The sequence below is a fragment of the Mirounga angustirostris genome, unplaced genomic scaffold, assembly GCF_029215605.1.
Source record: "Mirounga angustirostris isolate CCGP_5_RB_7025 unplaced genomic scaffold, mMirAng1.0.hap1 SCAF_2, whole genome shotgun sequence".
Classification (NCBI taxonomy): domain Eukaryota; kingdom Metazoa; phylum Chordata; class Mammalia; order Carnivora; family Phocidae; genus Mirounga; species Mirounga angustirostris.
The window spans coordinates 81,424,708-81,450,194 of record NW_026991710.1 but is presented as its reverse complement, the minus strand read 5'-3'; the positions used below and the strand labels follow the sequence as shown (position 1 = coordinate 81,450,194).

The window sequence follows — 25,487 nt, the reverse complement described above, 5'->3', positions numbered from 1 at the left end:
GAATTCTTAATCGCAGGACACAAAGTGAGGGTTGCTGGAGTGGGGGGTGGGGTGGGAGGGATGGGGTGACTGGGTAATAGACACTGGGGAGGGTATGTGATCTGGTAAGCGCTGTGAATTGTGCAAGACTGTTGAATCTCAGATCTGTACCTCTGAAACAAATAATGCAATATATGTTAAGGAAAAAAAAAAAAAAAGGAAGAAGAAGAAGGTAGCAGGAGGGGAAGAATGAAGGGGGGGAAATCGGAGGGGTAGACGAACCACGAGAGACGATGGACTCTGAAAAACAAACTGAGGGTTCTAGAGGGGAGAGGGGTGGGAGGATGGGTTAGCCTGGTGATGGGTATTGAGGAGGGCACATTCTGCATGGAGCACTGGGTGTTATGCACAAACGATGAATCATGGAACACTACATCTAAAACTAATGATGTAATGTATGGGGATTAACATAAGAATAAAAAAATTAAAAAAAAAAAAGCAGGTCAGGAAAGATTTCATGACTCCTGTAATTCACATTCCTTTTTTTGAGAATTTGATCATCATTGATTTATTTTTTTCTAGTTGTATGATCAAAACCTCAAGAGTAGAGGTAGGTAGAAGTCAAATCATGCAGAACTTTGTAAGCCACATTAGAGAGTTTGGGTTTTATTCTACTACGACGGGAATTGGAGGCCTTTCTGTTAGGCCTCCATTGTGCATTTGTTTGTTGTAAATAGCATGAACAGCATTTTTAAAGTTATTTCCTGATAATGTTTATTATTTACTCAATCTTCAACTCATTCTAAAACAAGATTGGAGATGCTTAGGGCAATCCATACCAGTAAGTTAAAACATTAAAAAATCTATCAGATAGGGATAAAAAATAAAATGGAGCTGGGAAACAAGAGGTCAGGGTGAGGTCACCTTTAAGAACTTTAAAGTTACAGAGATTTGTTACAAATTTTATCTGAGATCTCTGGAGACTAGAACAGTTTGAAATAACTCATCCCCCAAACCACTGTGATATGCTCACTTCAAGTAACCAGCCTTCACAAGAACCCCCAATCTGCCATGTATACCACACAGAATTCAGACTCGCCAATGGCAGAATCCACGGATTGTTTTTCTTGCAGTAACTTTTCAGAAAACTCTCTGGTTTCTGATAATTTAACCCTTTCAGGTTAAGAGAAAAATGGACAGTTAGATAGTGCTTGTTTATTTAATCAAGGCAGCCAGCTGAAGCAAACAATTCAAGCCAAAAATTCACTTCATTTTTTGTAGGAAAGTATAGTTTTAAATTATAACTGACCCTCTGTTAGGAGAAATGCATGGATTTCCACAGGGAAAAACTGAGCACTGAGGACAAAGTCTCGAGTTCACGAGCACTGTAATCACACATCAGGATCACAGAACTCGCATTTTAAAATCCGATATAATTTATTGCACATTATTTCACATTCTACTGCTTTGCTTACTTTTTGTTGGTTTGTGGTTACTTGCATACATCAGTAAAGTTTCAGAAAAACTATAATTGTAGAAGGACAATTATTTAATGCAGGAAGGATAAACCATTGCATTGGCGGATTGGAAGACATTTTTTAAAGTTCTTATATTATCAATTTAATTATGCATTTCTATGTAGTAATACTCATTCTATGAGTAATGTCTAACATTCTTGCCAAGAATAGTTTGAAAGGACTTTGTTAAAAGTATGTCAGCTAAATCACTATGGGTATATCACTGCTAATGGTGTCGTTCACACGTTGTGAAACATACAACTCCATATTTCATTCTGCCCCCAAATTAGGTCATTGCAAAATACCGTTATTAAAACTGCAAATTGCGGGACAAGGAGATGGAGATGAGAACAAAGCAAAAGGAAGACACCAATTCCTTTTTGGAAAGCATGATTGGGATAGGACAAAATAGAGTAGGAAAGCTGAGCCCTTTGAAACGGATACTTTTTTGTGGGGTGTGTGTTAATTCCATTTAAATATAAATGACTAATAAAACTTGGGCTAACCAGTCTGCTCTGTACTATCCCCGGGTAGCGTCTATGCTCTCTAACCTAATTGTACAGAGGTTCCCTTGTCTTCTGACTTCATACACAAACCATGATGATTACTTCAGTTTTACCTTTTCCTTTTCCCAGAAAATCTTGTTGCAGTCATAAAAAGGGAATGTTTGATGCAAAGACGCCTACTTTATAATTATTTGTGGTTATTAACAACATAGTAATTACGGAAATGCCTTTGTTGGAAGTTACCCACCAGGAGCCGCAAATCCGTGGCACACCCCCCCGGGCTGCCTGGGCTCGGAGGAAGGTCGATCCCTGCACCTTCCAGACCCAAGCCCTGGGGAGGAAAGCGAGGCCGGGCGGTCACTGTTCACTCAGACCTGAGAAAAGTCGCCAGGGTAGCCGCACCTCTTACTTTTGGTGGAAGGTTCCCCTAACTCCAGCTTTCAGGACTTGGGATGGGCGCACACATCGCGACTCTCCCTTTCGTACTGTGGGGCACTCTGCGAACACACCCCCAGTCACCTCTGCGCGCTCCCCCGGAACCCGCTCAGCCCACAGCGCACCCCAGCGGCCGAGCGGCCTCCTTCCAGCGGCGGCCACTTAGCGGCCGGAGAGCTCGCCAGTTGCCTCCGCCGCCGCCTTGGAATCTGGGGACCCGACAGACGGCGAGACCCAGCCTCCGCCCGACCCCGGCGAGGCCGCGCGGCTGCTGCGCCTGCCCCACCCGCCGCACCTGGGAGCGGTGATCACCAGGAGAGGTGGGGCGTGGCGAGCGGCTGGCCGGGCGCCGGAGCAGCTTCGCCAAAAGCCAGCCGGACCGGCGCAAGGCGGAGGGGGAGGGTCTCGGGGCAGAGGCCGGCTCCTCCGAGGGAGAGACCCCAGCTGGGGTGGAAAACGGCACAAACCAGCTGCACAGACGCTGGGCGCGGATCATGGAGCGGGCCAGCCCCGGCTCCGGGGAGTCGAAGCTGCAGCGGGACCAGGATTCCGTGGAAGCGTGGCTGGATGATCACTGGGACTTTACCTGCTCTTACTTTGTTAGGAAAGCCACCAGGTAAGAAGAGGACCCCTGGAAGACCCACCCGGGGCGCTGAGAGTGACCTGGGGGCTCATCTCTCTCCCTTACTGAATTTTCCTCTTCCTTTACCATTAAACGACCTCGGTTCCCAGGCCCTTTGCTTTTGAAGTAGGTCTTTGGTCCTGTTAGGGTGTAGACACCTCGACTTTATGGCTAGTACAGTCGAAAAGCCCAAGCGTGGGATTCGATCCAACTTGCTCAAAAAGTTCAATGCAAAAATGTACATGCGGACCCCCCCCCCCCCCACACACACACACGGCCGGTGAGAGCAAGATTATTCCCTGAGAGCAAGATTATTTACATACATCCGCGCTCACGGGCCTTCCCCCAGCCGTTCTTTAGCCTCCTAGTCCCCCTAAATCTCCTCAGCGAAACCAAAACAGTTTTGAGCCCCTTCCCTGCGGCTCCGGAAGCACCATTTCCAACTCGGTCCCAGCAGCTCCGCTCCTCCCCCGTCCCCCCTCGCCCTGGCCCTTGGCGGGCGGGGAAGTCGGGGTAGGGGCGAGACCACGAGGAGCCCAAAGGCAGCAACATGCCGGAGTCTTCCCAGAGTAAGCGCTGTCGCCTTTTGCCCCTTTCCAGTCCCTTGCTTGGCCCGGCGCTTCCTTTCACTCTCTCTTGCTCCCAAGGCGGCGCCGCTGAAAGGGCTCCGCAGAGGGGTTCGCGGCGCGCACACAAAGGGCGCTGGGGAGGCGCGGCGGGAGCCGACAGCGGGGCGCTGACGGGTCCCGCGCAGCCCCAGCCGACCCCAGAGGCCAGCTCTTCCCGGTCGAGAGCCAAGCGCCGGGCGGCCGCTGCCGAGGGCGGGGAGGAGGGTGCCTGTCCTTTGGGAGGTGGCTGCCCGGGGGGCAGTTGGGGCGCGCGTGGGAAAGGCTCCCGTAGAGTTGGGGAGGAATTGAGGTTGAAGCCGAGGAAGGAGGGGCCGGAGCAGAGAGTGGAGGCGGGCGGATGCCCTGAAGCCTGAGGAGTTGGTGAGAAGCCGCTGCGCGGGCAAAGGCTTCTACACGCGGACTCCGACTGACTCCAGGACGCGCCTCTTTGGAGAAGAGTCCCGGACCCGCCGCCGCCGCCGCCGCCGCCTCCAGGCAGCGGCCGTCGGGCAGCCGGCGCTGGCTGCCTTGGCCGCCAGGAAAGCGCACTCAGGGCGGTGATGGTGGAGCGGCCGGCCGAGGCTCGGCGCTGGGCTCCCCCCCGCCGGCGTTCGGCCTCCGCTCTGCCGGGCGCTCCCCGCCAGGGGGCGGCGCAGCGCGGAGCGAGCGGGCTGCGGCGGGCGGCGGCCCGGTGGCGGGGTCGGTAAGGGAGCAGGCTTGGAGTCACCGCCTCCCCTGGGCACGTCGTCGCCCCCCGGCGCCTCCCGGAGTCCAGAGTCTGCGGAGGCCGCGTGGTCTGCACTTCGACCTTCCTATGTTTGCTGTGTTGCCCTTTGGAGACAAAACAAGGTAGTCCCTTCAGCATCCCCCCACTTGCCACTTTACCTTGGGGGCGCGGGGCTGGGTGCTGGCTGGGGGCGCCCAGCGGGGGCGGGGGGGCAGAGGGATGCTTCATTGAAAATGGACTGTCTGATATTTTTGTCTTCCTTTATTCTCTTACGGTGTATTCCTTTGGGATTTTAGAAGGGGCTCTTTTTAAGGCAGTTTCTCCTAAACGAGTTTGTGTATGTATGTGTCGATTTCATTCCTTTCGGGGGTTTTGGACCGAGGCGATAGCTTAGGGCAAATCTTATCTCTTCTGTTTAATTACTCCGCCCTCCTTTTAAAGTCCTCTTTCCCCGCTTTGGCTGTCTTCCTTCAAAATCTGAATCTGGAGCAACCAGAGGATAAACCCTGAAAAGAAAAGAAAAAGTGGTTTCTTTTCAAAGGACAGTTTCCTGCGAGTTCGGGGTGAGGCACGAAGGCCATCTAGATCTGGAATTATTGATTGTTGTGGGCCCCCAGTTTTCAAAGGTCACCTGCTACTCCGAGGCCATCTGTCCCTAGTTTCCTTTCACCCTTGCACACTTCCACTTTTCTGCCCCCATTGAATGGGGAGCGGGCAGGAGAGCTGGGCTGATTTTTTTCAGTGTGTCAGGCTGTTCTTTGGAGATGTTCTGTAGGCAGATTATTAGTTGAAAGAAAAAAGTGATTTGTCTTACAAATCAACATCAGTGTCCTCTTCTTTTTTTTTTCCTTCTCTCCCTTTAAAGACAGAAACTTAGGATAGTTTGGTGATCTTTTTAAGTAGTCATACATAAGAACACTTCACTCAGAGCCTGCCAAATCTTTGAAAGTAACATTTTATTGGAAGTTAAATGGAAGGGGTTACATTTAATTTAATTTTCTTTTCACATTACTTTTTCTCCCAAGTAGCACAGGATTACAGTCCTCATTTCTCAAAGTTACACTTTTCTGTGTAAAATTCAGATCATCTGAAACTCTGTATAAAGACTTTTTTAGTTACGGTTTTTATATTATAGCTGATGTTGACAATAGGCTGACCACTTTCTATGACATGTATGTGTATATATATTCTTATATATTTCTAAGAGTTTATGTTGAGTAAAACGTGGAAAACGAAAGTGTAAAATATTTAAGAGTAGTACAGGCCCTCCTTAAGTATAAAGTGCTGAAAGTTGTCAGTTTAAAGAATACGATCTAAGAGCTTGTGTGTAGTCAGAGGTTCCTGTTTGGGCTTATATTTGGTGGCATTAACTAGAGATTTAAGATTGAGAGATTAGACAGTAGTTGATTATAAAAATAAATATAAAAATTCCAAACTTCTATACCCAGTGTGATTCATATGGTTGTGGTAAAAACTTATTGCAGACATTTGAACTTTATAGCTAGGATTTTTTTTTTTAACTAGAAGCTGTTACTCTGCTTTTATCCTTTTTGTTACACTCTGTAAGTGTAAAATGAGTACTGTGTGTGATTCAGGACCCCATGAGACAGTTCTGTAGAAACATTTAACATGTTTTTAAATTTAAAATAAATTTGGATTCACTTAGATTGGCCATCTGTGCCGGTAAACAGGCATGTTGATGGAACTACTTCCATGCATGACATTCATGCATGCTTTTTTATCCTATTCCCAAACTGAATGATCTGTACTCAGTAGTAGTCACTGAACAGAATGAAGGTTTCTGGCATCCCTAAATTCTCATTTAAATACCCGTGAATTTTGGTTGACCTTGAAAGCAGTTCGGCTGCTATATTACATTGTTTCCTATAACTATCTTCAAATACAGAGCTAAGCACCTAGTTCAAAGCTACAAGCTTGGAGCATAGATGCTTTTTAGTAATCACAGCTGCTTTTTTAGTGCCCTGAAAGTACTCATGTGTATCAGATTCTTTCCTCCTAAAAGAAGCTGTAGGAGCCCTTATAATGATGTTTCTCATTGCCCTTCTATCGCTAGTGTTCTCAGGGTTTCAAATTCAGATCCATTTTAGAGTCTGCAATGCAAGGTCATGATTCCTAACAATGTGGTAGAATTAATGCAGTGGCAATTATTCATAGTTGCATATCTCAAAATAAATCTATTTGCTTAGCTAACAAAAACTTAAGTAGGCATATAGTACAATTCAGTAGCTTTTTTTCAGATCTGTGAAAATGGCTGATATTTTCATAAGATCATGTTTTCAACACCTCAAGGTGTACAATTTTTAGCATTTTGAATATGGTGTGCAACAAAATTTTCTTTTAAAGTAATTCCACCTAAATATTTAAATATTTAAAATATCTGAAACTGACCCTCCCCCCTCTCATGTGCTCTCTCTCATTCTCTCTCAAATAAATTAATTCTTTTTTTTTTTTTTTTTAAGATTTTTATCCATTTATTTGACAGAGAGAGACAATGAGAGAGGAAACACAAGCAGGGGGAGTGGGACAGGGAGAAGCAGGCCCCCGGCGGGGCAGGGAGCCCGATGCGGGGCTCGATCCCAAGACCCTGGGACCACGACCTGAGCTGAAGGCAGACGCCCAACGACTGAGCCACCCAGGCGCCCCAATAAATAAAATCTTTAAAAAAAAAACCCAAACCAGGTTTTGGCGTCTTCTTCCCTCAGGCCGGTCTAGTAGACCACAACTACACACGCCCAGCCGGGACCCTGCGGAGCTTGACCACCCAGAACTGGGCGACCACGCCTACCCCCTGCGCCTGCGGACAGGCCAGCTCCGAAAAGCGCCCAGAGGACCTGCAGGCCCCGCCCCACGGGGCGGGGCCTAGAGGCTCATCGCGCCTGCGCCGAGGCCCGAGGGCGTGCTGCGCCGTTACTTTTGAAACGAGTGGCGGGGAACTGCTGTGGGCGTCTCCGCCGTCGCTCTCTGCCGGGGGGAAGCGCACTCCTTCGTCTGTAGGACTGGCCATGGCGCTGCAGCTCTCCCGGGAGCAAGGCATCACCCTGCGCGGGAGCGCCGAAACCGTGGCCGAGTTCTTCTGTAAGTCCTCCTCGCGCAGGCCGGAGGGCGGGGTGAACTGAGGCCAGGCCGCCCGGTAGGCCCGTGGCTCAGCCACGGAGGCGGGGGAAGCGGTAGGGGGCGGAGGGGAGGCCGCGAGGCCGAGAGGCCGAGAATTAAGCTCTCTCTGCCCCAGCCTCCTGCCCGGCGGGAGAATCTAGGAAGAAGCGGATGCAGACGCCGCCTCCGGGCTCCTTGCTAATGGTGGAGCTTGAGGCCTAGGTGCTGCTGAGGCCTGCGGCGCGATGTAGCCCCTCCACCTGCAGCGTTGCTTTCAACTACAGAGCCAGGCCCTTTCCGCCCGCCCCCAGCCTCCGCGACTTAAGAGGGCGTAGGGCCGGGGTGGGGGCCACGTATATTTTTAACAACCCCTCGGCCCCTCTTTGATTCTGGTATTGGCGGTGATGGACTAGATTTAGGAAACGCCATTCCGGACCAGGACAGTTGTGCCTTCTGATAGAATCTGGCAGGACTTGTGAGGAGAAAAGGAGGAAAAAGAGGGAAAGGTTTGCTGAGAGCATTGCAGAGAACAGTTAATCAGTTGCTAACTGAGATGCAAAAGCCTATTTTGACACCCTCTAACCACATAATCTGAATTGGGACTTGGATTACAGTGAGTTGTAGTACTATTTTGACAGTAGATTAATGCAGTTTGGCGTTTTTCTCTTTTTTTGCCACAGAAATGCAGGTATCGTGTTCTCTGTTAATTAGAAGCAAGGTTTTAAGAATGTTTAATGCCACTTTTTAGGAATACTTTTATTACAGCCCATCAGGGGCTGTAACTTTAACCTACGAATTGGTGTGGGAGGGAGACACAATTCAATCTGTGGCAAGCAGCAATAGTTCAGCTCTCCCCACCGCGGCGTGCACTCACGCACACGCGCACGCACGCATTCCCGCGCACGCACGCACGCACTCACAAGGCGCGGCCCCGGGAAAGGGGACTAGAGTTTATGTGTCCTACCATCAGCAGCTGGGAAGCTGTGTAGGCCCCTCTCTTCCTTCTCCAGGCCTTACAGGGGTCCTAGCCTGCTGCAAGGGGTAAGTTAAAGGGGTTTATGGAAGATCTTGCGGCACACTGGGCAACACTCCATCTGGTCAGTCATCAAAAGAGTTCTAAAGATCATTGAGTAAAAAATATATTCACTGGACATAGATTGGAAAAACAGCCAGTCTGCTTAGTCCCTGGGCCCAAGACATGGACAGTATTTGGAGGCAAGAGTACAACATAAGGAAATCATCAGAAGCACAGGCAAAGAATTATGTACCAGGATGTTCATAGAAGCATTATTTAAAGTTGCAGAACAACCAAAAAAAAAACCTGGACTCAAACCAAATAGCCCAAAATATGGGATAGTTAAATAAGATGGACTATTAAACAGACATTAAATATTATGTTTTCAAAATATATTTAATTAAATTGAAAAATACGGAATACTGTAAAGTTAAAAAACATGCACAGCCGTATATATAGTATGTTTTAAATCAGTGTCAAAAGTGCTACGTTCAAAATGAGCCGAGACTTGTGAAAAATACTTAGGACAATATAAAATACTCTTCCATCATATTTTAGGCAATGAGAAAAGAAAAGGCAGGAAAAGAACCGTACTGCTTGGGGAAGAGAGCAATTTGCTAACAAACATTAGAATTTCTTTTTCTCCAGCCAGGAAAATGATCTTCAAATTCTACAAATAGAATATGCAAAGAAAACGTAAATTTCAACACCAAATGGTGAAGAAAGCTAGTAGTCCATAGTTTAGATAAAGATAAAAATCCTGTGTTTGTGTACCATCACATCTATGACACTGGGCACATTGGCACATAATACCATCTCAGTTAAACTTGTGACAAACAACTAAGTATAAGAATGAATACAATGAATACACACTGAGAAGTATTCAAAATGGTGGTTATCAGTAGCTTAGAAGTGGGAGATATGCAAAGATAATTGATTAAAGGGTATAAACTTCCAGTTACAGGATTAGCAAGTTCAGGGGCACCTGAGTGGTCAGTGGGTTAAGCATTTGCCTTTGGCTCAGGTCATGATCCCGGGGTCCCGGCATTGGGCTCCCTGCTCAGTGGGGAGCCTGCCAGGGAGCCTGCTTCTCCCTCTCTCCTCGCTCTTGCTCTCTCTCGCTATCTCTGTCTCTCTCAAATAAAAAAATAAAATTTTGAAAAAAACTAAGATTAACAAGTTCTGGGGCTCTAATGTATAACATGGTGATTACAGCTAATAATACTTTGTATTATATATGTTTATTTATATTTATATTATTATAGCTAATAATACACTTTAAAGTTGGTAAAAGAGTAACTCTTAAATGTTCTCACTACAAAAAAGAAATGGTAATTATGTGACAGGACAGAGGAGTTAGCCATAGGATTATGACTTAGTCATAATCATTTTGTAATACACAAGTTTATTAAATCAACACCCTGTATACCTTAAACTTACACAATGTTATATGTCAATTCCCTCTCAATAAAGTGGGGTAAAATTTTTTAAATATATATTTTTTAAAGTATCAAGGACTTCAAAAAAATTCAGTGATATATCGAGTTGCTCAAAAAATGTCCAGGTATGTCCTCAGTATTTGTAGATAAATTTCAAAACATCAACGAATCTCTTGAACGGTTTCAGAAGAGTGTGTAGAGATTTTCCAATAATTTATCCTGGAAATGAAAATTGATGTATTCGATACATTCAATCCTAAAGACCAAGGAGATGTTAGAGCAGATTGCCATACAGGTGATTGATCAGAAGGGATTGTCGTGCTTAATGTCAAAACAATTATATATCCTTTTATCCATATGTGACCCAACAGAACTCAGCCTCTGCTGGTAATTGTCTTTCATTATTTGGTTAAAAAAATTTTTTTTAACAAAAATAGGGAACCACTGGAGATTTTTGAACAGGGAAACACCTCTCATTGATAAAGATCAGTCAGTTCTGTACCTAATACACTGGAAATTGAAGAGACTGGAGGCCTAAAGATCAAGCATATGACAAACTAGAATATTCTAGGTAAAAGCAGTAATAGGGTAAGAAATACAAAGTAAAAGTCAAAAGGGTGTTAATAGTAGAGACATAAAGAGAAAAGCAGCAGTACAACTGACCTAGCTGGAAGATGGAAACAGAAAAAATCAGAGACTATGCCAAGATTTCAAAATTGGATGGCTAAGTGAATAGTTGTGCCATGACTAGAAAGAAGAAAGTCGTGTTTCCTAACTTAGAGTGAGGTGATGCTTAATTCGATTATTACTCATTATACGTTGGAACTCTCAAATAGCGCATTGAGATTATGGACCCGGCCCTCTGGAGAAAAGTATATGCAGTCCTGCGCCTACACCGTGACCGAACCCGGGAGGTGGGGGTGTGGGGGTGGGGGGGCGCCGAGGTTGTGCACATAGCCTGCTGGGCCAGGTGGAGCACGCCATCTGCTGTAACTGATATTCGCAAAAATGAGTCCCCGTGTTCTACGAAAAAGAAGTTCATTGAGTTTTGAGTGTAGTCCACGTCCACTAACTGCTTCCTCTTATTCCATTCTTTACTGTGTGCTGAAGACCCATCAACGAATAAAGCAGTCTCTTGAGATTGCCACGAAGCACAAAATTTTAGAGATTTTTTTCAGTATTCTCTATATAAGAATAACAGTGTGTTGTAGAAATATTTCTATCAGAAATAGTAAAAAAAAAAAAAATAGGCTTGTCATTTAAATGCATATTCTTCGGATATCTGGGAAGTGTACTGGCATGGAACAAACTTTTCTTGAGCAATGCTGGGAAAATGAGGTGTTGCTGTATTGGGTTAGTGATATTAAATCAGAGATTATATGTAGACAGTGAAGGGATTGAGAAGTAATTTTGGTTTCCTTTTCAGAACGGGGGGATCAGAGAGATTTTTTTTTTTAATAATAATCATCAAGTACGGTAATGGCAAACACTCTGAAAATATTAAGTGTTGCAAGCAATTTATTATGTCTATTACATTCTCAGAAAGACAATCAGTCAATATTGCAATCTTAAATATAAACTTGCAGAGTGCTAAATCCTCTTCCAAACTAAACTTCAAAACCCTCAACGATGATTGTCTATAATAAACAAGGCAGAGTAGTTTACTTATGGCCCAAAGTTAGACTTTGAAGTTCACTTTTAAAGAACGTATTTGATAGTAATTCTCCAAAAGAATGTTAATTATGAAAATGAAAGGATGGATTAAGTCCTGTAAAATTTTATTTTTCAAAGAAATGCTTCAATGCCTCCTTTGATATATGACTCATTTCACCACTTTAAAAGACATAGCAACAGTAAAAACTTCTTTAAAATTAGCAAATCAAAAATTCTAAAATCTCATGATCTGTGTTCACCTCAAAATCATAATACCATAATGATTGCAAGGATGACATTATTGTATGTACCACAAAGAAAGGAATAAAAACAAAGCTACACAAGTTATAACACGTGTTTTTTGTAGCTCAGAACTTTCACTACATACTTACTGAAAGAGCTTTATAATACCTACTGAGGTATAGGTTTTTATCTTATGCCCTGCTTGAATCTATATAAAAATGAAACTGTAAGAGGGGCACCTGGGTGGCTCAGTCAGTTAAGCATCCGGAGGACTCTTGGTTTGGGCTCAGGTCATGGTCTGGGGCTCATGGGATCCAGCCCCAGATTGAGCTCCAGGCTCAGGCAGGAGTCTGCTTGTCCCTCTCCCTACCCTTGCCCCTCCCCCTGCTCCCTGTTCACGTGCATGTGTGCTCGAGCTCTCTCAAATAAATAAATAAAATCTTAGAAAAACAATAAAGTATAAGCAAAACAAATCGGTTAGGGTATTCCTAAAGCTTACTCCCATCCCAAATCCAGTATTTCCAAACATGTTCAACTCAGAGTCATGGATGACCATGTTTCCCACACAATACTATCATCTATGCTATCAAGAGTGCTGGTCATACAGTATCGTCTCTGCAATTTTATTCCAAGTTGCTGATATTCATACTGTAAGTTTTTATGCACGTGGACTAGCAATGACAAGGACATCAGAACCACAAGACACAACCTGTTTCCAGAAATGTGAAAATGTAAAAAGAAATGTAAATGTTAGAATCTTTGAAATATGATGTATCTTAAGAGCTAAGATATAGTAAAGAAATTTGATTTACAGCTCTAATTTCTGACCCCCTCCCCTCATGGAAGTAGAGTTGACACACGGTTCCATTAGTTTCAGGTGTACGACCCAGTGATTCAGTGACTCTACACCTGGTGCTGTGCTCACCATTCAGCTCTAATTTCTTACAGGCTCTTGGACTTTCTTCGCTGTTCACCAGAAACTGTAAATCTGACATTTGCAAAGTGTTAACCTACTCTAAAGGGTGAATTTGGAACTTTAAAAAGGAAAGCAGTGGCCTTTCTACTGCTTCAGTGATGTCAGCACCAACAAAGGAAGCAGCCCCGGCATCCTCACCAGCTAAGGCAAAACCATCTATTTGGACTTATGTCTTCGGACCTGTTAAATTTATGTAGAACTGAACTCATCCTATCCCCACATTCCCAGGATTTTTAAAACAAACAAACAAGCAAAGTCCTTGCTTCTCGGAGGTTATAAGTAAATCTAAGGGAAATGGTGTTTTCTGTTGGGGTTGTTTGTTTGTTTGTTTTGAGAAAGCATTGTCATCTTATTTCAAGTTATAGACTGACTTCTAGAAATGAGATTCAAATTTTTTGAGGCTATAAACACCGAGCCAAGCAATACTCTTGAAGTAAACATCCTAGAAGTCAGACTAGTATGATATATATGATTAAGGCATTGCTGTGCTCACTTTTGCAAGTTTATACTTAAACCAGAGAAAATCAGCTACAAGATGAATCTAAACAAATAGTATGCCGGAATATATTATGTACACTGAAATTTTAGTTTTTTAGCGTTCATAGCGGTAATGACTCAGATCAGCTTTGATATTTTTTTTTCAAACTTACCAAATATCCCAGAAAGTAAAAACACAGAAATAGCAAAATATTTTTTAGAATTTAAATGTAAAATGTTTTTAAATGCTAAATTCTGATCTGTTTGCCACTGGGAAAATCACATACTTTGCAACTAGATTCTGAGAAAGGGGGATTAGGAAAAAAAGTAAAGAGCGAACGATATGTTTTACTAGACATTTACTTCATGTATGTTTATTACTTCTTTAAGAAACATAAGTTTTATCAATCTTTAGTTAAAAGCATGAAAGAAAAGCAATCTAAAATGGGTCAACTGAAAAAATATATATAGCAACGAAACGCTAAAAATGAAATTACATTAGCATGTACCTGTATTTCAAATAGGAAAGTAGATTTAGCTTGAGATGATATTCAAAATCTGTAAGTGCTGGGCACAGACACCAATCAATGAGAATGGCACTGCTCTCAATGGCCGGAACAACCATATATATTATCAACTGGATACCAAGCCAGCAAGTCAGCCTGTGATGTGCTCCACCAATTGCTCAACATCCCAATATATGGGAGAAATAAATGCAAGATGTCTACTACTTTTTGTTTGTTTTACTTACTAGAAGATTTTTGCATTTTCTTGGATCAGTTAATGTGGGGGAAAATGTTTAGAAAACAATGTGCACATTTTCCATTGATAGGCAAGAGATGATAGAGATATGGTGGCCAGTTACTCGAATTACTAGAGATGACAGGACCATCCAACAGAGGGAGGGAATAAAAGGAATTCAGAAAAATGACAACAGAGAAGAAAGATGGCTAATGAGAAATTTCTAGTAGCCAACATGGCGAGAGGACTTTTAGGAACTACTGTCCTGATTTAATTTGCTTTTAAAATTCTTTCTGTGTTTAATCCTCCTGTATTAACCATGAAACCTATGCTACTTACATAAATACCCTTGTTGTAGTATAGCTTGGGGAAACTAAAAACCCAAGGCTGAGTCCTATACTTGAAAGAAAGAAAGAAAGAAAGAAAGAGAGAGAGAGAGAGAGAGAGAAGGAAAGAAAGAGAAAGAAAGAAAGAAAGAAAGAAAGAAAGAAAGAAAGAAAAAGGAAAGAAGCAGAGTAGGAAAAGGACAGAACCTAAGGAAAATTACAAATAGGAATTGAGAAATATACAAGAGTAGTAATTTAGAGCAGGCTGGAAATCATCCCACCCTAACCAAGAATTAATAGAAATACCGAGTAAGGCAATAGGCCTCTCACAATACTTAAAATGGGAGTTCATCTATTACATTTGGACATAGAAAAAAACTGTAGGTAATATCAAAAAGCTGGAGTACATGGGACATCTTTGCTTCACTATATAACACTTTACCATATAATAATGGTTGTCATTAGTTTCTTACTTCCCATGTGTCAAAGAACCTAAAAAGCTATTTTAGAATAAGTAGATTTATGGCTTATTTTGTATTTATATCTTTGACTCAATGTTTTCTACTATGTTTCATCATTTCACAATATGAAATATTTCCATCAAAAAAAAAAACCAAAAAAACCCCCCAAAAAACCCTCCTCTCTCATCCTAAAAATACACCCAAATCAATCAGTGTTATTCTCACTCAAATGCATAGATAGGCTGTCACGTACTTACGGACCGCTTGGATGGAAATACAAAAAAGGAACATTTTTAATGTCAGTTAAGAATAATCACTCGTATGGACCATAACTGACACTGAAACCAGTTTCTTCGTCAATGTTTGTGTAGGAGATGGCTTGGAAATGGACCAACTTTTTAAGGCCCACCTGTGTCAAATTGGTCTAGAGGTAAGGATCATGCGATGCAGATAACATGTTTATTTACTTCTTGGAATTCTATTCTACGTCTAAATACTTGACATAAAAAATCCTAGAATATTGCAATTTAGAATATTTGAGTGAAGTAAGCAAGTTAGACAAAACAAAAGGTTGAAGAACATTATGAATCCCCACATCAGATAAGATCCTTGATTTTTGTGAGGTGATATACTTGCCAGTAAAATAGCATTAGGTAGAACAAATAAAGAACAGAACAAATAAATGGAACAAAGTTGAAGAGTTGAAGAATCCTAAGTATAACTCCAATCACTGCTGTTTCAGAGGACGAGCAATAAACTTCTCAAGAGAGAAAATAAAGTAGATTTTGGTTTCTATGTGGGTATTAACAACTTGGCATCCACGAAAAAGTGATATATACTCATAGGGAGGCACTTGATTTTCAACTAATCCTAAAACAATTCAATTTAGCAAAACTCTACTGGTAAAGGCCATTTTACAATTGATTTTTTGTGTGTTGATTTTGTGTCTTACAAACTTGCAAAATTCACTTATTAGTTTGAATAAGTTTTTGCAGATTCAATTGGATTTTCTACAGAGACAATCTTGCCATCTGTCAATAAAGATAGTTGTACTTCTTCCTTTCCAATCTGTAGGCCTTTGGATTTTGAGGGAGTACAATATTGAATATAAGTGGTGAAAGCATACAACCTTCACTTGTTCCTGGTCTTAGAGAGGAAAATACTCAGTCTTTCATCATGGAGTATAATTTTAAATAAGGTTTTTTATAATTCTTTAGCAGGCTCAGGAAGTTCTCTTTTAATCCTAGCTTTCTGAAAGATTTTAACAAGGAATGGATGTTGGATTTTGTCAAATGCTTTTTCTGCATATATTTGAGCTTATCATTGGGTATTAAATTGATAGATTTTTCAAATATTAAACTAACCTTGCATTCCTGGGTTTATCTTGGTCATGACATATTATCACTTCTGTATACTGCTGTAATTGATTTTTTTATTATGTTAATCACCATACATTACATCATTAGTTTTTGATGTAGTGTTCCATGATTCATTGTTTGCTGTAATTGATTTTTAAAAATTTTCTTTGATAGTTTATGTCTTTCAAGAAATTTGTCTATACCAATTAAGTTACCTTAATTATTAACATGAAATTATACATAATATTCCCCTATTATCTTTCTTTTTTTAGATCAAAATGACATATAACATTGTATTAGTTCTAAGTATACAACATAATGAAAAAAAAATTAAAAAAAATAAATAAATAAGTATACAACATAATGATTTGATATATGTATATATTGTAAAATGATCACCACAATAAGTTTAATTAACATTCATCACTGTACCTAGGTACAATTTTTCTCTTAGGATGAAAACTTTTAAGATTTACTCTCTTAGCAACTTTCAAATATACAGTATAATATTGTTAACTATAGTAACCGTCCTGTACATTACATCCCCAGGGCTTATTTATCTTATAACTGGAAGTTTAGATCTTTTGACCTCTTTCAACCATTTTTTCTATACCCCACCTGCACCCTCAACATCTGACAACCACCAATCTGTTCTATGTACTTATGGATTTCATTTTTTTATTTTTTTAATTCCCCATCTAAGTGAAATCATACAGTATATGTCTTTCTCTGTTGGACTTATTTCATTTAGCATAATGCCCTCATGGTCATCTATGTTGTTGCAGATGGCAAGATTTCATTCTTTTATATAGTTCAGTAATATTCCATTATATATATAGTGTGTGTGTGTAATATAATGAATGTAAAGTACATATATATACCACATCTTCTTTATTCACCCATCGATAGATACTTAGGAAATGTTCATGTCTTAGCTATTGTAAATAATGCTGCAATGAACATGGAGGTACATCAATCTTTTCAAGTTAGTGTTTCATTTCCTTTAGATATATACCCAGAAGTAGAATTGCTGGATCATAGAGTAGTTCTATTTTCAATATTTTGAAGAACTTCCACACTGTTTTCCAAAATGGCTGCACTAATTTATATTCCCACCAAGAGCGCATGAGGGTTCCCTTTCTCCACATCCTTGCTAGCACTTGTTATTTCATGTCCTTTTGATAACAGCCATTCTAACAAGTGTGAGGTCATTGTGGTTTTGGTTCACATCCCTCATTATTAATGATGTTGAACACCTTTGCATGTATCTGTTGGCCATTTGTATGTCTTCTTCCCTAATTATCTTTTTAAATATTTGTATAATCTGTGGTGATGGCACCTCTCTTTTTCCTGACACTTGCAATATGTGTCTCCTCTCTTTTTTTTCCTGACCAGTCTGACAAGACTGCCCCATAGCAGTTTGAAACCTCAATACCGCGATCAGACTGGCCTCTCCAGATCTAATGATCTATCACTGACAGCTGAATTTCCTCAACCTACAGCCTCCTTCATCACCAACCAAACCCAGGGCCCAGTGAGTGAGGAATAAGTCTGGGGTGTTCATGTAGCCAGATCCTGTTGGCCTAATCCATTAGACTGAGTGTCTGGCTCTATCTGCCTCTCTACATTCTGCCAAAATAACTGGCCTAGAATTCCAGCCCCCATGTTTACCCTATTTCATACCACCCCACACACAAACTGTAGAATTGGGATTCTGCCTTGAACCTCAAAAAATAACAAGAGGTCCCTAGTCTTTTGCCTCAATTATGATAAGCCCTTTTCTTTACCTGATTAGTATACTCTGAATTTGTCCACCAATGGCAGGGGATCTGGAGATTTGGAGACATGCACCCTGTTTTTCCTGACTTCCAAAATTGCTATTTATTATTCTTTATTGCTGTTCTCCAGCAGAAAGAATGATTCCTGTTACTATAATTTCCCATTTGTTACTTAGGCTTATGCCTTTCCATGGACCAAACTATATACATGGGAGTCAGCTTGCCAAGGCTGTTTCATCTACACTATTTCCTCCTTTTCCTTTCTGATGGAACATCACTCTCATCCCAGGATATCTCAAACTTAACGCCCATCCAAATTTAATATGACGATCATCCTGCCATTTAGGAATACTTTTTATTAACATCAATACCTACTGAATAAAGTCCAAACAACTTGCTCCAAATTGAAGTTTCTCAGCAATCTGGTCTCAAGTTTCCTTTTTCAGTTATCTATTACTATCCAACAAAGCTGGTCGTTGAGCTGTCCCTGAAATATTCTTGACTTCTCCCCACCTTTGGGGCTTCAGCTGACAATTTTTCCTTGAGCAAGCATAACCAACTACCTTCCTTCCTTGTATTAAAATTATATTCCTATTTCAAGGCCAAATTTAAATCCTACCTTCCCTCCCAAATGATTGGTTTAAGGGTATCCTCCCAGGCTGAGATAGAAGAACAGAATGATAAGTAATAGAAGCTACACTAGAAGAAAGTTTCCCAAGGAAGGGACCTCAAACATCATAGACTATAGGCCTTTTGAGAGCCAAGCCATAAAGAACATATCCTTATCCTTTGTCCAAGAGGCCTTGTGGACTTTTCTTCTTTATCAGACAAGAAATAGCTTCTAGTATGGCCAAAAAGCATTGTTTATATTACCCTAAACTCCCTTTTTAATGAGTGATGGCAAGATCAGAAGCAGCGCAAATGAAAATGGCATAAAGACACAGCCTGTCACTTTTAGAAGTGTTAATGAATGCCCTGTGGATTTTTTTTTTTTTTTAACTTCATGAGAACAGACAAGGAAATGTCTCCATAAAACTGTCGATTCTCAGGGAAACGTGTTCATGTTATGTAAATTAAAATTTGAAAGTCTACTTAACTGAAATCAGTAACTCAGTAACACCAAGAGTTGTGCATATGGAAAACACAATTCCTCAGTCCCAAGAACAGAGCTGTCCAATCTGCTGAGAGCTCTACATTATCTCCAGCTTGGCCATTTTAGGAATTGCTCCCATTCTATGTTACAGTGTAAGCGAGGAGTTCTAATTGACTCCAAAGAGATTTTCCCTGGTTGGTAACTGGTGGTGTGAGGGTGTATCTGTCCAGAAGCAGAAGACAAACCTGATTTCTCTCTTTGAGAAAATTTCATAAAGGCTAAAGTATTCTCGAGAAATGGAAGTAATTACACATGTATGCCCTGAAGACACTTTTCATCCGTGTGATTCCTAAATTTTTCCATTAGACAAATAGGATTTTTTTAAAAGTTTGAAATGAGCTTTTTGTGGGGATTTGGCTATAGATACTAAAATATAAATTAAGTAGCATTCCCATTCTTTATTTTATTTAAATGTTAAAAAGGCAGTTATATTTCCATTCTTTTTCTCATTCCTTACCAGCTTCAGGCAAAAAACTTTTTAACCATGCTACCCTCTGGTAGCACAGTTAAAAGAAATCATGAAATTATAAGTCACAGTATGTATAATATCTATAAATTTTTATCATGGCATTAGCTAAGAGAAAGCCTGAGGCTTTCCAACCTGGCAAAGGTATATTGCTCTATTAATAATTAATAGATAGGTTATGGCTATATAGTTGTTGTGGGTGCCCAGCTACAACACTGAAGAAAATTTAAGAAGGGTAGGATTATTTTACGTAAAGAAATGTAAGGTCAATAGTTTAAGCCAAAAAAGCCCCACAACTTTTTTTTTTTTTAAAGAAACCCAAAATAACCTTGCCCGAACTTGATGTACTCTAGTGCTATGATTCTCAAAGTGTGATCCACAGACCAGCAGAAAAGCATCCCTGGGAGTTTATTAGAAATGCCAAACCTCAAGCCTCACCCAGATCCCCAGAATCAGGGTTTGCATTTTAATAAGATCCCCTGGAAAGCTGTAAGCACATGAAAACTTGAGAAGTACTACTCTAGAGCCAAGCGTAACTGGGAGAAGAATGATGTGAGAAATGACTATGCAAAGACAAATAATGTCCTTCATATGTGCCATGAAGTTTGTACCGATGAGAAGGACTGGAGGGTTTTCTTAAGCAAAGGACTGATGTGATGTGTGTCTTATAAAGATAGTTCTAGTGGCCATGTGGAGATACATGTTTGTGAAGAGAGCATGGGACATGGAAAGTTCAGTGATGGGCTACAGTAACATGATAAGAATGATAACTCCTATTTATTGAGTGCCCAGTACATGCCGGACATCATGGTATTTATATTTTATATTTATATTTATATTTTATATGTGTTGTGTATAGTCTTCCCATAATCCCCAACGTGGGCCTCAAACTTACAACTCTGAGATCAAGAGTCACAAGTTCTACTGACTGAGCCAGCCAAGCGTCCCCCAAATGATCTTTTAAAAATAGAAATCCTCTGTTTAGCATCCAAATTAGAATAAAATGTAAATTTTGTAACCCAAGTCCACAGGCCCATAATAATTTGGCCCCTGCCTCTATCTGAGATCTCATTTTGTGACACACTCCCCCATCACTGTATTCATCACACTGTACATTGAATAACACCAAGCTTTTTTCCCCTTTCAGGACTTTGCACTTATGCTTTGCTTAGATCACTCTCATCCCAAGTGTTTAAACTTGTTACTTAAATATTTTAAAAATATAATCAACTATTGAAAGTAAAAATGATAACAAGGTCCAAGGGGCTTAATAACATGTATAAGTGAAAGGAAAAAAAAAAGGATGTATAAGTAAAATGCATGACAGCAATACCACAAAGACAGAGAGGGAAATAAAGGAAGAACACTTTAAAGTTCTTATTCTATATGTAAAGTATTAGAATATCACTTACAGGTAGGCTGTGAGAAGTTAAAGAGGTATAATATATACCCTAAAATAACCACTAAAATAATATAGCAGAGAGTTATAACTAATAAACTCACAAAGGAAGTAAAATGGAATCCCATTAAGTTAAACTAGCATATTAGCAATCTATTAAATAACACAAATTTAAAAGAGGGGGAAGGAATATTGTATATATCTGATATGGCAAATTAATTTTGGAATTTTATGATATTTCTTGCTCTTAATGCACTGGGTTATAGTCACAATAATATAATTTTCTCTCTACCTCCTATATTACAATCACTTCAAATCCCACAGTCAGTTATTTAAAAATGTAAATCAATACATCTTATCATGTACCACACTGTATTTTAAATTGCAACATTTATTTCCAAATATAATCAGTTATTCTTCTTTTTGTCATATTTCTCATTCTTCAACACTTCTCAAATTATCTCTATAGAAAATAAAAATAATAGAAGACAGATATCTTGATGTCTCATAAAACAAAACAAGAACATTTTCCCCAAGTTATACCTAGCTTCCACAGAATTTGGCAGGAAGCTTCCTGGTGGCATGAGGAATGCTAACTGGTCATTCCCATTTCTTTTTCAGTAATTCAAACTGGAGAAGACAAAATGAAAGTCAAACAACAATAAATTTGATTGGTCCTTTCTAACTAAACCTTCTGTTATTTAAATTTGAACCTTTCCACTGACTAGTAGGTTATCTTCATCATCTATTATCATTTCTGTTCAGGGATGAGACTAGATGTGTTCCTGGTACTTTCCTCTGCGGACTGCTTAATCTACTGAATTAGCTGCTTTTTTGCTAATTACCCAGAGTTAAGATTGGGGGATGGGTGCTGAAATTACCTCTCACATATGGATAGAGAATATATCTACTGGGAGGGGAGCTCCACTTACCTGGTTTCAGGTTCCACATGGAAGTTTATCCACTGCAGTAACCTTTCTGACTTCTGTTCCAACCAGGTAAGGAGTGACTTACCGGATTGGAAATTTTAGAACAAACCGGGTGGTTCAATATGGGCCATTCCTCTCTCAGTGGCAACCTGACCTTGGAAAGTCTGCCTTGGGGTCAGCTCTCTGTGATGGAGAAAGGGATCTGCCCTGAGAGGGAGGCTTGTGCCAGTGGCAAAAGGGTAACCCTGTCTAAATTGGAGGTGCACATACCTATTTGGCCATGGATTGTAAGAAATCCAAATTGTCATTGTATCCAGGTAAAAGTGGATTAATGAATAAATAACAATTTATTAATGAATAAATAACAATTAGTGAAGGCTTATATTATGAGAAGAACACATTGAATTTGGGGGTTAAGAAAAGTAAAAATACTACTCAATGAACATATGGAATCCAGAGGCTAAGAGTTCAATTTAAAAGGACTATGCTAGAATACTCTGATTCTAGAAAGCAGCTTTCTCTTTAATAAAAGTGATGTATTAAGTGATTATTTTCTTCTCTCAAAATCCTGCATCTGTCTCTGGATTGGTTCCAGACTTAGGGTAGGGACAAAAGAGTAGTACTTAGTGATCCAGTCAAACTCCAACACCTTGGTAAATGGGCAGGAGACCTTGAGAAATAAATAAGAGATGGATGAGGGAGGGGACAAAATTGCCCCGGAAATCACAGTGTTTTGATCAGGGCTGGAGATTTAGTGTGTTGGGCTATGTGGGCTTTCGGTCCTGGGTGGGGCATGGAGTCTGGCAGGTAACTTGAGACTCTTGACAGTTCTGGCTGACCCTGCAGGTGTGGCTGAGGCAGGGATTAGGTGTTTTCAGGCATTTTGGGGTGTAATAATATTTGCAGCTTTTGTAGTGTTTTTGAGTCAAGTCTTCAGGCCTTCATTTTAAGGTCCAAAGGCAGACATGTGGCATGGCCTTAACATGTGGCTGCGAACTGGGCCTGGTTTGGTTCTGAGATCTGTGTCACCAGCTCTGGGAACTCAAGTATATAGTCACTCTTCTTGGAATAAGAGCCATGTGGTTGCAGAATGCGTGGGGGTGGGGGAAGCTACATCTTTTCACAAGGTCCACTCCAGTCAAAGAGTCTTTAGCAGCAGATGCAAATGCATCCCGGAGCTTTCTGTTGCCTACACAGCAAATAAATGATGAAGAAGGTGAGCGAAACAGAGGGAAAAGTTATGGAGAGTTCTTTGATGATAATTATGACTACCTAGAGTGTCAGACTGAAAGGTTTTTTTTGTTTTTTTTTTTTAAGATTTTATTTATTTATTTATTTATTTATTTGAGAGAAAGAGAGTGTGAGCAGTGGGGAGGAGCAGAGGGAGAAGCAGACTCCCCGCTGAGCAGGGAGCCCGACATGGGACTCGATCCCAGGACCCCAGGATCATGACCTGAGCCAAAGGCAGACACTTAACCGACAGAGCCATTCAGGCACCCCAGACTGAAAGTTTTTAAAAAGGAATTATTATGTGATTTAGAAAGACTACTCCCATACTAGTGTGCAGGATATATTAAAGCCCAGAAAACCAGCATGTAGAAGGAGGAGTGGAAAGGCTATCACAAGGACAGACATGAGATGGTCAAGGCGTGAGCTAGTGTGATGGTATTTGGGATGAAAACTTGGACCTGAGAGGACTCGGTGAGAGCACGGATGGAAGCAGCACAAAAGTTGGAAAAGCAGTGCTTCCCTGGTACACAAAGCGAGCACAAGAGATCACTGATATAGTATGGAAGATGTCCTAGGCCTGTGAGCTGCAAAAAGATGGACATCTGGTTGGAAATGTACAGAGAATACCTGGAAAATGCAGAAACACAGTCTGAGGGAGAGACTGGGATTGGACATTTAACTATGGGAATCACGGAGGTTATGGCTAATTGAGAGAAAGTAGGTAAAAAGAGAAAAATAGTAAGGAACAATACAGAACTTCCTGCTTACCTTAAGGAGCTAGAAATTAAAACAAAAAGCCATGCAAACCAAGGAACAGACTCTTGATAATAAAGAACAAACTGATGGTTCCCAGAGGGGCAGGGGGATGGGGGGAATAGGTGATGGGGAGAAAAGAGTGTACTCGTGCTGAGCACCGGGTGATGTATGGAATTGCTGAACCACTATATTGTACACCTGAAACTAATAATTCACTGAATGTTAGCTAACTGAAATTTAAGTAAAAACTTAAAAAATAAAGAGAATAAAATATATACATAAGGGGAATAAAACCATGAAAGAAGATAAGAAAGGAATAGTCAAGGAGGTGAGAAAGAAGCAACTGAGATTTATGACAAAATCTAATTCAAGAAGGATGGCTAATCTCAAAATATACAAGGTTCAAGAAAATATTCTGGGGAATCTAAAGTGCATCAAATGTTCAACAGCATTGATTTAGTCATATATTCAGCAGCTTTTCCAGAGTTCTTAACCTGTGCCCAACACTGTGCCCTTGTCCTGGGCAGAAAATAGAAAAGCCAGCTCAGACCCTTCTTTCTTGGAGCTTACAGTATAGTGAAAGAAACAGTTATTAATCAACTGATTGCATATATACAATGGAATATTACTCAGCCATCAGAAAGGGTGAATACGTACCATTTGCCTCATGGATGGAACTGAGGGGATTATGCTAAGTGAAATAAGTCAAGCAGAGAAAGTCAATTATCATATGGTTTCACTCCTATGTGGAACATAAGGAATAGTGCAGAGGACCATAGGGGAAGGGAGGGAAAACTGAATGGGAAGAAATCAGAGAGAGAGACAAACCATGAAAGATTCTGGACTCCAGGAAACAAACTGAGGGTTACAGAAGGGAGGGGGGTGGGGAATGGGGTAACAGGGTGATGGGTATTAAGGGGGGCACGTGTTGTGATGAGCACTGGGTGTTATACACAACTCATGAATCTTTGCATACTACATCAAAAACTAATGATGTATTATATGTTGGCTAACTGAACATAATAAAAAATAAAAAATAAAAACCTAGCTAAAATTAGGCATAAAAAAATCAACTGATTGTACAAATAAATAATTATCAACTACAATGAGCGCAGTGTGTGGAAATCCAAGGCTGTAGAAATGAGATTGCACAATAGGGGAACCTTATCTATTCTGGGAGAGTATGAAAGGTAAAAGATGGTTTCCTTGGATCTTGAATATATTGATAGCCACATCTGCAGAAATCCTCTAGCATGGCTATTGGACTCACAAGCAAAGAGTGACATTACTGTTTTCATCATTAAAAAAAAAACAAAAAAACATGAAAATGTATCATCTGCATTTCCTAGTGGAAACAAACAGACATCAATTTTAAAAGAAAAGGGATTTTAAAGATTAAAGAAAAAAAAAGATTTTTTTTTTTTATAATTAGTTCATTGTTAGAACATTTTGTACCAATGTTTACAAGGAAAAGAGACATCATCAAAACAATGTGTGGGAACATTCTAAATTATTTTTAATAATATGTGACATATTATATGAGTGCCATAAAAGGAAATGTGTAGTTTGGCTTTGATTT

General features: G+C 40.7%; 1 protein-coding gene across 9 annotated transcripts in view; it reads left to right on the top strand.

The window, feature by feature from the left end:
- The first annotated feature begins 2,594 nt into the window (after positions 1 to 2,594).
- Positions 2,595 to 25,487, top strand: part of LOC135363617 (uncharacterized) — a 64,819-nt gene continuing 41,926 nt past the window's right edge. For 2 of the 9 annotated variants that reach the window (XM_064584843.1, XM_064584842.1), the window contains exon 1: positions 2,597 to 3,053. In XM_064584843.1, coding sequence (XP_064440913.1) covers positions 2,932 to 3,053 — 122 coding nt within the window. In that variant the 5' untranslated portion in view covers positions 2,597 to 2,931. Of the gene's footprint in view, positions 3,054 to 3,435; positions 4,517 to 7,117; positions 7,491 to 7,529; positions 8,550 to 15,210; positions 15,270 to 25,487 lie in introns of those variants that run through there. The other 7 variants (XM_064584848.1, XM_064584847.1, XM_064584849.1 and 4 more) reach the window with 7 other exon arrangements.